The 16,795-nt window shown below is 46.5% G+C and overlaps 1 protein-coding gene across 2 annotated transcripts in view; it reads right to left on the bottom strand.

Annotated features, from left to right (window-relative positions):
- LOC125460689 (synapsin-3-like) overlaps positions 1–16,795 on the bottom strand; it is a 272,555-nt gene that overhangs the window by 178,131 nt on the left and 77,629 nt on the right. For both annotated transcript variants that reach the window (XM_059652410.1, XM_059652411.1), the window contains exon 3: positions 11,268–11,325. In XM_059652410.1, the coding sequence (XP_059508393.1) occupies positions 11,268–11,325 (58 nt within the window). The remainder of the gene's footprint in view (positions 1–11,267; positions 11,326–16,795) is intronic.

Genomic DNA, 16,795 nt, shown 5'->3' with positions numbered 1-16,795 from the left:
CGACCATTGATCCTCATGTATGCACCCTCAAATTTCTGTGACCATATGCATGTCCAGCAGTCTCTTAAATGACCCCAATGACCAAGCTTCCACAACTGCTGCTGGCAACGCATTCCATGCTCTCACAACTCTCTGTGTAAAGAACCCGCCTCTGACATCCCCTCTATACTTTCCTCCAACCAGCTTAAAACTATGACCCCTCGTGTTAGCCATTTCTGCCCTGGGAAATAGTCTCTGGCTGTCAACTCTATCTATGCCTCTCATTATCTTGTATACCTCAATTAGGTCCCCTCTCCTTCTCCTCTTCTCCAATGAAAAGAGTCCAAGCTCAGTCAACCTCTCTTCATAAGATAAGCCCTCCAGTCCAGGCAGCATCCTGGTAAACCTCCTCTGAACCCTCTCCAAAGCATCAACATCTTTCCTATAATAGGGCGACCAGAACTGGACGCAGTATTCCAAGTGCGGTCTAACCAAAGTTTTATAGAGCTGCAACAAGATCTCACGACTCTTAAAAACTCAATCCCCCTGCTAATGAAAGCCAAAACACCATATGCTTTCTTAACAACCATGTCCACTTGGGTGGCCATTTTAAGGGATCTATGTATCTGCACACCAAGATCCCTCTGTTCCTCCACACTGCCAAGAATCCTATCCTTAATCCTGTACTCAGCTTTCAAATTCGACCTTCCAAAATGCATCACCTCGCATTTATCCAGGTTGAACTCCATCTGCCACCTGTCAATGTCCCGCTGCAGCCTACAACAGCCCTCTACACTGTCAACGACGCCTCCAACCTTTGTGTCGTCTGCAAACTTGCTGACCCATCCTTCAATCCTCTCATCCAAGTCATTAATAAAAATTATAAACGGTAGAGGCCCAAGGACAGAGCCCTGTGGAACACCACTCACCATTGACTTCCAGGCAGAATATTTTCCTTCTACTACCACTCGCTGCCTTCTGTTGGCCAGCCAATTCTGTATCCAGACAGCTAAGTTCCCCTGTATCCCATTCCTCCTGACCTACCGAATGAGCCTACCATGGGGAACCTTATCAAATGCCTTGCTGAAGTCCATATACACCACATCCACAGCTCGACCCTCATCAACTTTCTGCCAAATAATTCTGGAAAATAATCAAGTCAGTGACGTTTATACCCATACTTTTACAAAATATTATGAACAAAGATTTCAGCTCAGAACAGGCCCAAAGATCAAAGGATTGAAGTATGTGGGTTCAGTATGACCCACAGAGTGTCTGGCATGACTGTGTATAGCTCCTGATTATTTATACGGAAACATATAGCAATGTAACCAGGTCACTTGCTTCTGTTTCCCCTTCTGCTCTATTCTTGCAATACAATGCAAAAGGTGAACCCAAATAACACAAGTACCCAGGAACAGCACAGCCCAAAATAATGACAAGCACCCTGAGAAAACAGCTTGCAGCACTAGAAATTCTCCAATGTAACAAACCTATTTAATCAAAAGACACTCCAAAGAACAAAAGCATTAAGTGTTTTTCTGGAAACTGTGCTTGGGAAGCCACTTAAATTTGCAAAAGAAAGAAACTCTTAGAGTTGAGGCAAATGGTCATAAGTGAAGAAAATGCTCATTAGTCTCTATAATTACTACAAAGGGTTCCATTTACCTATTTACAATCAGCGCTTTGTCGTACTTCAAACTTTTCACAATAGGTTAATTCGTGAATTAGGAATTGCCTGTTCCACGTTTAAAATTTAATTTACAAACTGATAGATTACTTAGAAGTCAGCACATTTTAAATTTATATATTTTGAACTGGGAAACATCCTCATTCAGCAACACAGCCCCCCCCCCCCCCCCGACCCCCTCAGTCTCACCAAAAGAGACTTAGGGAGCATATTCTAACTCAGTGAGGCAAGGGTTCAGTAAGGTGATGGACAATATAGAGATGGAAGACAGAATAGCACCCATTCTCTCAATGTGAAGGGTAAATATGTTTTCCTCAGTTAAGATTGCTCACTTCCAATTAGGGCCTCTGGTGCAACCAAGGACACATTCAGGAAGAAAACCAATAGTATTAATACAGCTGCCTGATGTACTACATAAGTACACATTTCACATTGATTCAACAAACTGTCAACTCTCACTAACTACACTAAGGACATGCATTGCCATCTTCCATCTAGACAGGCTGACAGGACAGTGAATGGATATCATTCAGTGGATTTTGGGATTGTGAAAATTACATCATCCCATTGCACTTACTACTTAACTGGTGGGACAGCAACCCAATTAAAATAAAGCACCTATTATTTCAAAATTGAAGAATTATAATTACTGAACAAGACATGACATATCCAGTTATAATGCAGTTGAGTCCACACATTTACTGAGTCTCTAATAAAATACTGAGTTTTAATCACTGGAAGCTAATTATGTCAAGACCATGGCTTTGCAGGCCATTCAGCATAAGGACTATGAAGAAACTATCCTTAAAATAATTGTCTATTAGCATTATCAAAAGACAGCAACCCATTACTGAACTTCTATCTGTGTCGCAGGGGTGGGATATTGTAGAGGTTCACGAGTTTACAAGAAACTCAAATTTAAATCTACTCCATCTGCTAAAATGGAAAACAGTTCCAAACAGGGCTCACCTTTGTCCCCCTACAACCACACATCAACGAACACCAGTCACGGTTGGACATAGAGCAGTTTTTCCGCCGTCTTCGCCTCCATGCCTACTTCTTCAACCGGGAACCTAACCCTCCTTCCACTGACCCTTTCACCCGCTTCCAACACAAGTCCTCCTACCCTCCCTCGACCTCTTCATCTCCAACTGCCGTCGAGACATAACCGCCTCAACCTCTCCACCCCTCTCACCCACTCCAACCTCTCCCCCGCAGAACGGGCAGCCCTCCGCTCCCTCCACTCCAACCCCAACCTCACTATCAAACCCGCAGACAAGGGTGGCGCAGTGGTAGTATGGCGCACTGACCTCTACATCGCCGAGGCCAGACGCCAACTCTCCGACACCACCTCCTACCGCCCCCTCGATCATGACCCCACACCCGAGCACCAAACCATCATCTCCAACACCATTCACGACCTCATCACCTCAGGGGACCTCCCACCCACAGCCTCCAACCTCATTGTTCCCCAACCCCGCACGGCCCGTTTCTATCTCCTTCCCAAAATCCACAAACCTGCCTGCCCTGGTCGACCCATCGTCTCAGCCTGCTCCTGCCCCACCGAACTCATCTCCACCTATCTGGACTCCATTTTCTCCCCTTTGGTCCAGGAACTCCCCACCTACGTCTGTGACACCACCCACGCCCTCCACCTCTTCCAGGACTTCCAATTCCCTGGCCCCCAACACCTCATATTCACCATGGACGTCCAGTCCCTGTACACCTGCATTCCGCATGCAGATGGCCTCAAGGCCCTCCGCTTCTTCCTGTCCCGCAGACCCGACCAGTCCCCCTCCACCGACACTCTCATCCGCCTAGCTGAACTCGTCCTCACCCTCAACAACTTCTCTTTTGACTCCTCCCACTTCCTACAGACTAAGGGGGTGGCCATGGGCACCCGCATGGGCCCCAGCTATGCCTGCCTCTTTGTAGGTTACGTGGAACAGTCCCTCTTCCGCACCTACACAGGCCCCAAACCCCACCTCTTCCTCCGGTACATTGATGACTGTATCGGCGCCGCCTCTTGCTCCCCAGAGGAGCTCGAACAGTTCATCCACTTCACCAACACCTTCCACCCCAACCTTCAGTTCACCTGGGCCATCTCCAGCACATCCCTCACCTTCCTGGACCTCTCAGTCTCCATCTCAGGCAACCAGCTTGTAACTGATGTCCATTTCAAGCCCACCGACTCCCACAGCTACCTAGAATACACCTCCTCCCACCCACCCTCCTGCAAAAATTCCATCCCCTATTCCCAATTCCTCCGCCTCCGCTGCATCTGCTCCCACGATAAGACATTCCACTCCCGCACATCCCAGATGTCCAAGTTCTTTAAGGACCGCAACTTTCCCCCCACAGTGATCGAGAACGCCCTTGACCGCGTCTCCCGTATTTCCCGCAACACATCCCTCACACCCCGCCCCCGCCACAACCGCCCTAATAGGATCCCCCTCGTTCTCACACACCACCCTACCAACCTCCGGATACAACGCATCATCCTCCGACATTTCCGCCATTTACAATCTGACCCCACCACCCAAGACATTTTTCCATCCCCACCCCTGTCTGCTTTCCGGAGAGACCACTCTCTCCGTGACTCCCTTGTTCGCTCCACACTTCCCTCCAACCCCACCACACCCGGCACCTTCCCCTGCAACTGCAGGAAATGCTACCCTTGCCCCCACACCTCCTCCCTCACCCCTATCCCAGGCCCCAAGATGACATTTCACATTAAGCAGAGGTTCACCTGCATATCTGCCAATGTGGTATACTGCATCCACTGTACCCGGTGCGGCTTCCTCTACATTGGGGAAACCAAGCGGAGGCTTGGAGACCGCTTTGCAGAACACCTCCGCTCAGTTCGCAACAAACAACTGCACCTCCCAGTCGCAAACCATTTCCACTCCCCCTCCCATTCTCTAGATGACATGTCCATCATGGGCCTCCTGCACTGCCACAATGATGCCACCCGAAGGTTGCAGGAACAGCAACTCATATTCCGCCTGGGAACCCTGCAGCCTAATGGTATCAATGTGGACTTCACCAGTTTCAAAATCTCCCCTCCCCCCACTGCACCACACAACCAGCCCAGCTCTTCCCCTCCACCCACTGCATCCCAAAACCAGTCCAACCTGTCTCTGCCTCCCTAACCGGTTCTTCCTCTCACCCATCCCTTCCTCCCACCCCAAGCCGCACCCCCATCTCCTACCTACTAACCTCATCCCACCTCCTTGACCTGTCCGTCTTCCCTGGACTGTCCTATCCCCTCCCTACCTCCCCACCTATACTCTCTCCACCTATCTTCTTTACTCTCCATCTTCGGTCCGCCTCCCCTCTCTCCCTATTTATTCCAGTTCCCTCTCCCCATCCCCCTCTCTGATGAAGGGTCTAGGCCCGAAACGTCAGCTTTTGTGCTCCTGAGATGCTGCTTGGCCTGCTGTGTTCATCCAGCCTCACATTTTATTATCTAACAGTTCCACCTGTTGGGTCTTGATGTACAGACATTTTTAAAGTAAAAAATTAATTTGTAAAGTACTATAATATAACAGGGCGAACTAAGAAGCAAGGAAATTAGTTTGTGTTACGGATCTGTTGATTCGAACTGGTTTCTGACACCATACACAGTTGAAGCCTGTAAACAAAGACAGTGAGTGCTTTGTGAAGAAATAATCTGTCTTGATCAGGATTCTATTAATCACAGATAAAAAGGGCTTTGTGCCATTACCCATTTAGTACACTGAGCTGCCTGATTTAACTGAACCAAAAGAAAGGACTTTTCAAAAATATCTTCTTAGAAGTGGGCAATGTGAATATATATGACTGTCTGTGGTCAGTGGCAGTGAGTTTACTGAGTAGGAAGCTTTAGTTCGCAACAGCAGTTTTACAGCTGCCTTAGCAACTAGGCCCCGGAATTTCAACTGGGACAAAGTCCCTACTGGATTGTCCAGATCAGGCACTGAAAATGCTGTAGAACACAGTTCAGATTCCATCTCATGCTTTTGCATTCAGCTACTTCCCTGGAAGAAAGTGGTAAGATCATCAACCTGCCTTTACATCCTGCACAACAAGGGGCGAGTCAGGAGATCTCCTTGGAGATTCTGCTCAGTGGGATTGAGTATAACATAATGCAGCCGAGGTTTACAAAGTGTCTAAATAGTTTTAAAGTATCTTGAGGGTCACTATCTGTATCAACATTTTAGGCAGTGAGTTCCAGATACCCATAAACCCAGGAATGAAAATGTTTTTGCTTAACTCTTCTCTAAACCTCCTGTTCCTTACCTTAAAACTTGCCTCCAGGTTACTCACCCCTCTACTAAATGTGAAAAGCTTCTCCCTATCTCTGCCCCTCATTGTTTTGTGCACTTCAATAAACCCTTCCTTTAGCCTCTCTGCTCTAAGGAAAACAACCCCAGTCTGTCTAGTTTCTCTTCACAGCTAAATCGCCCCAGCCTAGATAACATCTTGGTGGATGTTGTGCACCCTCTCTACAGCAGTTGTACCTTTCCTACAGTGTAGTAATTAGAACTGTACAAGGTACACCAGCCAATGCCCTAACTCATGTTAAACACAGTTCAATTATAAGCTCTTTGCTCTTGTGTTCAATGCTCCCACTAATAAGGCCAAGTATCCCCTATACCTTCTTATCATCTTATCTACGTGTCCTGTTGCCTTCAAAGATCTATGGACACACACACCAATTCCCTCTTATTATCATTATTTCCTAGAGTCCTACCATTCATTATGTACTTCCTTGCCTTTCGTCGTCCCGAAATGCATCATCTCACACGTTAGAGGATGAAAATCCATTTGCCACTGTTCAGCCCATTTAACCAGCCTGTCTATATGGTGTTGTGGTTTAAGGCTTTCCTCCTCACTACTTAGCACAGCACCAACTTTCATGTCATGTGTGAATTTGCCGTTCATATCTCCTACACTCAAGTCAAATCATTAATGCACACAACAAATAGCAAAGCACTTAATGTTGTGGTATATCATTGAACAGAGGCTTCCAGTCGCTAAAAATACCTTTGAACCGTAACCTTCTGCTTCCTGCCACCAAACCAATTTTGGATCCAATTTGACTAATTACCCTGGATCCCATGGGCTCTTAACTTCTTGACCAGTCCCCCAGGTGAGACCTTGTCAAAAGCCTTTTCGAAGTCAACACAGACCCCATCCACTGCATCATCATCTACACATCAATTCAGCTCCTCAAAAACTTCAACCAAATCTACCAAACATGATCTACCGACAAAGCCATGCTGACTCTCCTTGATTAATCCTTGCTCTTCCGAGAGCTAACAAAAATATCGGAAACCATTTTACGTAATGAACCAGATCACTTAATTGCTTAGTCACAGTAGGTGGAACCAAAGAATGATATAAGGAGGAGAACGAGAGGTGAAGACTTGAGATTGCATGCTGACATGTAGGTTCAAAGGAGGTTCCACAGACAGAGATGAGGTTCAGCAGACATCTGTGTGAAAGACATCGATTTTGAACTCGTTCTGTAGAAATAGCAGATTGTGAGAATGAAGAGTAAGTGGAAATTACCAAAATCTAGGATGGTAAGCATGCTTTCACGTCATTGACCACAAACACTCGATTAGCACAGCCTTTGTTTGAATGTTTGTAAATTCTTCATCAGAGGCATGCCAGGAAGGAACCTATACAGCAGGATTTCAGATACCTTGGGAAATAGAAACAGAAGCAATAGTCACTGAAGATGGCAGCAGGAGCTGTCACGTTGGCTTCCCATTGCCATTCCAGCTCCCAGCAAGTTTCATCAGGATGGAGAAAGGTTGGTTCCAGAAACCTGCTTCATTTTACAATAAAGCCAATAAAAATTGGCCATGGCTTCATTGAGAGAGTGAGGAGAGCCGCTTTGCATTTTAAGTATGTGGCACATGATTTTCATTTTAGATCAGGGACAGAGCAGGTGCATGAAGGTGAAAACACGGGAAGAAATTCATAGCCATGCCCTGCAAAGATGTGGGCTCACAAAAAGAGCATGGTGGAGAGGGACAAATCAGCCATTGGCACATGGATGCCACCCAAAGTGTACATGCTGCAGGAAGATTGGTTAAATGAACACACGGGTAGAGCAGGGCCAAGTACTCTCCTGGCAGTGCATGGCTATAAAAGGAGAGTTTAGGTTTCTACTTTTGGGGCAAAATGCTAATGTCATCCCTGAAGTTCGGTGTAAGGGATGTATTTGATCTGTGGAAGATTGGCAGCTGGGGATCTTGTGATCTCCCTACCTCTTACCCAACCAAGTCCAGAGTGGCAAGGCTTATCGACTCCCTCCTATCCCATCACGAGTTAAGCCCCTGAAGTGAGTAACTAATGACTGTCAACGAGCCTCATTCCACCACTGCTGGTATTCATCCAGTGACAAGCGGGAAGCTCACCACGTGAAAGCCCTAAATCCAACCCCTGTCAGAGCTGTTTGTGGGTTTTCAAGGAGACGGTGTCCCTCAGTCAATTACACTCAATGGCTGAGCAAAAAGTTTTTCACAGAAAGTTGGCTCGCTGTGCCCTGCCAGAAATTGAAGTCATTGTGACCTCAAGATTCTTTGCATCTGAGGTCATTCCAAGATCAAGTTTAGCTGTGCTGTCTACTACAGATCATAGTGGACTTGCTGACCTCATGAAAACCTGGAATCAAGGCCCAACCAGCACAGGAACGAGCCCTGACCCCACGGTAACCCCATTTTGAGGAAGTTTGAGTGAATCAGCCATAACACCTACCCCTCCTCAGAACCCTCAAGGCTGTTTTTGGTTCCCAGGGCCCCAACGTGAGCACACACCTTACCTCCCAGGGCAGCAGGCATCCTTCTCCAACATCTAGGATCTACTAGGAATAGCCACCTACCCAGGAAATGTGGAAGATGTGCTGGACTTCAGGTGAGACTGAAACTTTGGGGTTTCAAGTACACCTTCCCAAGCATATTCCTGGCACATGTCCAAGCCATTGAGAATAAAATAGATGAACTTGAAGCTAGACTGACCTTCCAAAGGGGATTGAGAGACTGCTGTGTGGTCTGTTTTAGTGACATGGCTCACTCGTGCTACACCTGACTATGCCTGACAACCTGAGAGTTTCACAGTTAACCAGAGCACTCCACATCCTTGGGCAAGGCAGGAGGCAGTGATGTCTGCTTCCTGACCAACAACTCCTGGTGCTCCGACATGGCAACCCTGATGAGTTACTGCTTTCCCGACCTAGAATATTTTACAGTGAAATGCCATCCCTACTACCTGCTGCGCATGATCACCTCTACCGTCCTGGCAGTGGTCTATTTCTCACCCTGTGTGAAGTAAAGAGTGAGCTTGGCCAAGTGTACAATGTTGCAAACAAACACAGTCTTGAGACAGAATGTCCCAAGGCTTTGGAAGAGGATGGAAGAGAGTAAAACTGCATCAATGGAGCTGAGGTGGAGATGGTTGAGAGCATCAAGTTCCCAGGAGTAATGACAACCAGCAATTTGTGGGTGAAGCAGGACATTGACGCAATGGTCAAGAAAGCACAACAGCATCTCTACTTGCTCAGGAAGCTAAGGAAATTTAGCATGGATTCTCACAAAGGACTCTTACAAGTTTTTATTGATGCATCATAGGAAGCAGCCTACATGGACGCATCACAGCATGGTATGACGACTGCTCTTCCAAAGACCACAACAAACTACAGAGAGTTGCAAACACAGCCCAGTCCATCATGCAAACCAGGCTTTAATCTACTGATTCTGTCAATACTTCTTGATGCCTTGGGAAAGCAACCAAAGACCCCTCTCACCCCAGGTATACTGTCTTGCACTCTCTCCCAGAAGATATTAAAGTTTGAATACACGTACATGTTGATACATGTATCGAGATAGTGAAAAATGTTGTTTTGTGCGCTATACAGGCAGATCGTACCATACAAAGTACATCAGGTTAGCAGAACATATTGCAGAATACAGTGTTACAGCCGTAGGGAAGGTGCACAGAGAGAAATCAGAGTTAACATTTGAGAGGTCCATTGAAAAGTCTGATAACAGCAGGAAGAAGTTGTTCTTGATCATATTCTCTCATGCATCCAAACTTTTATATCTTCTGCCCGATGGAAGAGGATGGAAGAGAGTGAAACTGGGGTAGGAGGGGTGGATTGTTATATACATTGGATTGTTCACAGTTATCTTCGCCTCTTTCACTTCCTGCAGGCTAGTGATGAGGTCCTCAACCAGTGCCATGTCTCCATACATACCTGCATGAGGACCCACTGACGGCATGGTATCTGAGCTGTGCACATATGCCTGTAAGGTGTAAGGCTGACTGCTTTGAGCACTTGACCACTCGACCCCTTCACGTACAGAGTAAAATAATGTTTTCACTCTCTCAACAAGGAATGTTCGTCTCAGCCATGCCAGTCAATATGCACAAACAGGACACCCATCCAACAGTCTGCACTCTTTCACAGACATTACATATCCTTTTCTTCTGCAGAAACAAACCATCTACTGGTCTCCATGGCCCAGTACAAACTAGGCACGGAGATGGTAACTGCTTGCACCAGTCTAGTCTAACCTATCCTCACGTCAATTAATGAAACTCAGACCTTGTGATTTCCCCTGTATCCCCTCCCTATCCCTGGGTGCAATCAGGACCCACATTCCTGACAATTGTTCCACAATTATAGATGGAAATACGAGTCTATTATCCAAAATCTCATCTCATTGCAGTAAATGTCTTTATTAAGCACAGAGCACACTCCCATGTTAATAAACAGTGAATTCCACACAAAAACACTCGAGGTTGGGGGTGGGGGAGGTTGGGCGGGTGTAGTTTTGAATAAAAAATTTGAAGCACAATAGTTAGAAACAAAGGCAAGCTCAGTCACACCATTTAACACCAGGCTTTATTGCAAAGGAACTTCAGATGAACATCTCTCTCCCTTATAACTTACAACACATGCTATTTATCATCACAATGTACACACACAGTGAAGGTGAACATCTCATAAATAGTTACCCTTTCATCAACCTACCTTGAGACCAGTCCTCAACTTCACTGAACTGTGCTTTTAAAAAGGTTTGTAAAGTCCAATTCAGCAAAGACTGACTCTTCACAAAGCCTTTGGCAATTTAGTCAAGGCTAGAAACAGAAAAAAAGATAGCACAGACTAGAGATAATGGGAACTGCAGATGCTGGAGAATTCCAAGATAATAAAATGTGAGGCTGGATGAACACAGCAGGCCCAGCAGCATCTCAGAAGCACAAAAGCTGACGGTCTGATGAAGGGTCTAGGCCTGAAACGTCAGCTTTTGTGCTCCTGAGATGCTGCTTGGCCTGCTGTGTTCATCCAGCCTCACATTTTATTATCATAGCACAGACTAGAAGGTTTTCTTGAACACTCCCTGGATCATTCACATTGGACAGCCAGGGTCATCCTTGAGTGGTTCATGAAACAGCCAGCACACTGTGATAGATCTAATAATTTTATCAATGTGATGAGTTTGAGCCAATTAAACGTTTTGCAGCAAGGGCACGTTTCAGAGGAGACTAAACTCAAAAGACTTTGTTGTAGACATAACTAAGTAGCATCCCGTACACAGACCTGTTCTAAACGGATCTCATATTCATCCAGGACCTTCTTACCACGGAAATATTTGGACCTGAAAAGAAAAGTGAAAGAAAGTCACACAAAGATCTCACATGTGGCAACTCTTTTCAAATTTCCCACAGTTTGAGTTATCTTTGCTCCCCTACACACATAAATACCGGCCCTCACGTTCCACAGCAGCAGAGTGCAGAATTTCCACATTCCCTTTGTTCAACTTTCATGGTGGTAAATGTCATCCCATCGCAAAAGATCCAATCTGCCGTTCAACAGCAACCCGAACATGTAGCCCTTTAAAGTCTCAAGATACTTCATATGAAAGTAATTCAGTACAAAGTTACTCTGAAAGAAGGAAAAGAAGGATATTCAAGAACACAGCATTAAAGAATGCAATTCTTCAAGTTCTGTCGGGCTGAAGGAAATTATGGAAATGGAGAGGGGTGAAACCATGGAGACACTAAGTCAAAATTTTAAAAAGTCTAGCTGGGTTGACATTCCACCTAGAATCTTAAAAACGCAAAACTATCACACTGATGCATAAGAGCAGTGGTGTATACCTTCTAGAATATGCATTGCAGCAACTTTCAAAGACCCATTATAAATAGGACCTTCTAAACCCAGGTGACCTCTGTCACCCACAGGGACAAGGATAGCAGGCATTTGGGAACAGCATCATCTGAAAATTCATTTTCCAGTCACAAACCTTCTAGCACAATTACTTCTTCACCATCTGGAAGATTTCCTTCATCATAGTTCTGTTTTAGTTTTAAAATAATTTTGAGTGAGAAAAGATAGAACAACAATCGAGTGGTATTAGAGGAAGCGGTGACAGACTCACTTTTAAAACTAGTATTATATTCCTATTAATGGGCTGCCTACTAATATTCTAGGGAAGCACAAGTAACTTTTTTGTCTTAACATGTACTTCCTTTAGGAGTTAGTTTCAATATAGTGCATGGCTAATTGTACCATTTATTACAAAATTCATCAAAATCATCAGAAACAACTTGAGCAGGTTTTAGTCTGTCACTTTAAACCTTCCACTACTCTGTGCGTAATGACCAGTTTCTCCTTAGTCATGTGGCTAGGTGACAGTAACCTGTGGTACCCTGTTTGAAACTCACTCTGATCAATGGGGGAGTCTTGTGATCAGGCCAGTTGGCAACATGAAATGAGGTGATTCAGTTCCCGGTACATTGGGAAGTGTTTACATTCCTCTCAAAGAAGCAGTCATCCAGCTGCTACAGTTGAGTGCCCTCAGACAGAACCTTGGCTGTCAGCTCGCCCTTCGATATGTTTGGGCTGTACATGGATTAAGATTCTTGACAGAACATTGTTAGCAGTGCAGGCGAACGTGCCAAGAATGAAAGGAAACAAATTGGAATTCTGGACATGTCCACTCTGAGCTCATTTACCATAATGGCAGCAACTGCAACAAAGAGAGTTACTTAGAATTGTAGGCATGCCTCACACAAGGGCTCTCTGTGGTGAATGCTCAGTGCTTTCCAGAAGGTGAGTAAAGTGTGTGAAATGATGACAATGCAGAGTTGAAGTCATCATGCTGTAGAGCTGGGTCTTCTTAAAATTTATATCTTGATTAATATTTATTAATGCATATGAAGCTGGGTCTGTGAGAGAATGAAAAACTTTTTAAAATTTTATTTCAGAGTCAGCAACAAGTGATTTCAGGACTGTACACCATGGTCCACATACAAAAGAAAACTGCCTCATAAGTGACCTCTCCCCTATGTAACATAGTCTCTACCTTCTATTTGTATTGAGAAATGACAGTCTATAGTCCGCTTTGATAATACAAAGGCCAGATAATTTAGAAATGCCATTCTTTGGATAAGATAGCAAAGTGAAGTCAGGTCATAATCAGAAAGACCCTAGGCAAAATCTTCTCACTCTGGTGGGTATCTTGTGCGTTGCGTTAAGTAATAGTGAGAAGCCATGCTGGCTCTTAGCAAGAAGGCCCGCCATAGTTCCTGCCTATCAGACAAGTTAAAAAGACAGCAGTGGGCTTTTCTTCTGACTGAGGATCTCTGAACCTCATCCAGTTCAAGCTACCACACTGTACAATATCCCCCACTATCCCAGGATCAAGGTTAAACATTGTTAAAGGTGCGGTTGATCGCACAGCTGAGGGTCATAGGGAGAGGGTGCTGGCGTTCAGGAGTAAAGGCTGTCAGCTGTTATCCTCCTGCGCCCACATCCAGGCCCTTGGTCATACACAAACTAGTGTTGGTGACCAGCAGCGCACTGTCCAACCAAATATACAAGCTGCATGTCAGCAGCTGCCTGGATCTGGGAAAATACAGACATACAAATTTACAGCTGCAGTAGACTATTCAACCCCTCCAAGCTGGTCCACCACTTAACAAGATCATAGCTGATCTGTTCATGTTTTCATTTACCCCTGGTGTTCTACGGTTCCTTGCCTAAGAAGAATCGATCCACCCCTGCCTTAAATATATTTAATGACCCACTTCCACTGATTTGGAGCAGACAGCTCCAAAATAACACTACACTCACCTCTGACCTAAAAAGGAAAATTCCTAATTTTAAAACATTGCTTCCTAATTCTGGACTCACTCACAAGCAGACACATCCACCTTATGAAGGTCACACAGGATCTTCTACACTTCCAGCAAGCCACACATTATTCTTCTAAACTCCAGCAGAAACAATTCCAACCAGTCCAACTTATGCTCATAAAACAACCCACTCCTTCCAAAACTCAATCTAATAAACCTCCGGTAAACCACCTCCAATAAACTTGCACCATTCCTTACATCAGTAGACCAAACCTGCACATAGTAATCAAAATGTTGTCTCACTATTGTCCCAGGCAACTTAAAAATAAATTTTACTTTTATGTTGAATTTCTCCTGGAATAAAGGAGGATATCCTACTGGCCTTCTCGTTGATGTGCTCTATCTGCATACTAGCTTTTTGTGACCCAAGCCACAGAACATGCAAAGCAGTCTGCACCTTGGAATTGTGCAGGCATTTTCCTTTTAAGTGGTATTTTTTGTTCTTCCTACCAGGTCATATATTTCACATTTTCCCACATGATACACTATCTGCCAGTTTTTTTTATCCACCTACTTAATTATCTATATCCGTCTGCAACTCCCTTATGACTTCTTCATGTCATAATTTCTTATCTATCTTGGTGTTGGCTGCAAATTTAGCTCCCATGCCTTTGTCATCAATGTAAATGATAAAATGTTGAGGCACCAGCACTCTGAGTCCCTGGAGGCCTCTACTCATCACATCCTGCCAATCAGACAGAGCCCTGTTTATGCATTCTGTTTTCTACCAGCCAGCCAATCTTCCATTTTTGCTAACATGCTCCCCTCGCACCAGGAGCTCTTATTATCCTCAGTAACATTAGATGTGGCAACTAATCACATGCCGTCTGGAAATCCTTCCTCAAAATCTTTGTTTCCATTTCTGGGACTCAACTAGCCACTAATATCCACTCTAAACCAAGATAATAAAATGTGAGGCTGCATGAACACAGCAGGCCAAGCAGCATCTCAGGAGCACAAAAGCTGACGTTTCGGGCCTAGACCCTTCATCAGAGAGGGGGATGGGGGGAGGGAACTGGAATAAATAAGGAGAGAGGGGGAGGCGGACCGAAGATGGAGAGTAAAGAAGATAGGTGGAGAGGGTGTAGGTGGGGAGGTAGGGAGGGAATAGGTCAGTCCAGGGAAGACGGACAGGTCAAGGAGGTGGGATGAGGTTAGTAGGTAGCGGGGGGTGCGGCTTGGGGTGGGAGGAAGGGATGGGTGAGAGGAAGAACCGGTTAGGGAGGCAGAGACAGGTTGGACTGGTTTTGGGATGCAGTGGGTGGGGGGGAAGAGCTGGGCTGGTTGTGTGGTGCAGTGGGGGGAGGGGATGAACTGGGCTGGTTTAGGGATGCAGTAGGGGAAGGGGAGATTTTGAAACTGGTGAAGTCCACATTGATACCATTAGGCTGCAGGGTTCCCAGGCGGAATATGAGTTGCTGTTCCTGCAACCTTCGGGTGGCATCATTGTGGCAGTGCAGGAGGCCCATGATGGACATGTCATCAAGAGAATGGGAGGGGGAGTGGAAATGGTTTGCGACTGGGAGGTGCAGTTGTTTGTTGCGAACTGAGCGGAGGTGTTCTGCAAAGCGGTCCCCAAGCCTCCGCTGGGTTTCCCCAATGTAGAGGAAGCCGCACCGGGTACAGTGGATGCAGTATACCACATTGGCAGATGTGCAGGTGAACCTCTGCTTAATGTGGAATGTCATCTTGGGGCCTGGGATGGGGGTGAGGGAGGAGGTGTGGGGACAAGTGTAGCATTTCCTGCGGTTGCAGGGGAAGGTGCCGGGTGTGGTGGGGTTGGAGGGCAGTGTGGAGCGAACAAGGGAGTCACGGAGAGAGTGGTCTCTCCGGAAAGCAGACAGGGGAGGGGATGGAAAAATGTCTTGGGTGGTGGGGTCGGATTGTAAATGGCGGAAGTGTCGGAGGATAATGCGTTGTATCCGGAGGTTGGTAGGGTGGTGTGTGAGAACGAGGGGGATCCTCTTGGGGCGGTTGTGGCGGGGGCGGGGTGTGAGGGATGTGTCGCGGGAAATGCGGGAGACGCGGTCAAGGGCGTTCTCAATCACCGTGGGGGGAAAGTTGCGGTCCTTAAAGAACTTGGACATCTGGGATGTGCGGGAGTGGAATGTCTTATCGTGGGAGCAGATGCGGCGGAGGCGGAGGAATTGGGAATAGGGGATGGAATTTTTGCAGGAGGGTGGGTGGGAGGAGGTGTATTCTAGGTAGCTGTGGGAGTCGGTGGGCTTGAAATGGACATCAGTTACAAGCTGGTTGCCTGAGATGGAGACTGAGAGGTCCAGGAAGGTGAGGGATGTGCTGGAGATGGCCCAGGTGAACTGAAGGTTGGGGTGGAAGGTGTTGGTGAAGTGGATGAACTGTTCGAGCTCCTCTGGGGAGCAAGAGGCGGCGCCGATACAGTCATCAATGTACCGGAGGAAGAGGTGGGGTTTGGGGCCTGTGTAGGTGCGGAAGAGGGACTGTTCCACGTAACCTACAAAGAGGCAGGCATAGCTGGGGCCCATGCGGGTGCCCATGGCCACCACCTTAGTCTGTAGGAAGTGGGAGGAGTCAAAAGAGAAGTTGTTGAGTGTGAGGACGAGTTCAGCTAGGCGGATGAGAGTGTCGGTGGAGGGGGCCTGGTCGGGCCTGCGGGACAGGAAGAAGCGGAGGGCCTTGAGGCCATCTGCATGCGGAATGCAGGTGTACAGGGACTGGACGTCCATGGTGAATATGAGGTGTTGGGGGCCAGGGAATTGGAAGTCCTGGAGGAGGTGGAGGGCGTGGGTGGTGTCACGGACATAGGTGGGGAGTTCCTGGACCAAAGGGGAGAAAATGGAGTCCAGATAGGTGGAGATGAGTTCGGTGGGGCAGGAGCAGGCTGAGATGATGGGTCGACCAGGGCAGGCAGGTTTGTGGATTTTGGGAAGGAGATAGAAACGGGCCGTG

The sequence above is a fragment of the Stegostoma tigrinum genome, chromosome 18, assembly GCF_030684315.1.
Source record: "Stegostoma tigrinum isolate sSteTig4 chromosome 18, sSteTig4.hap1, whole genome shotgun sequence".
Taxonomy (NCBI): Eukaryota; Metazoa; Chordata; class Chondrichthyes; order Orectolobiformes; family Stegostomatidae; genus Stegostoma; species Stegostoma tigrinum.
Note: the sequence above shows the minus strand (reverse complement) of the source record. Positions and strands in the feature narration are given on the sequence as shown.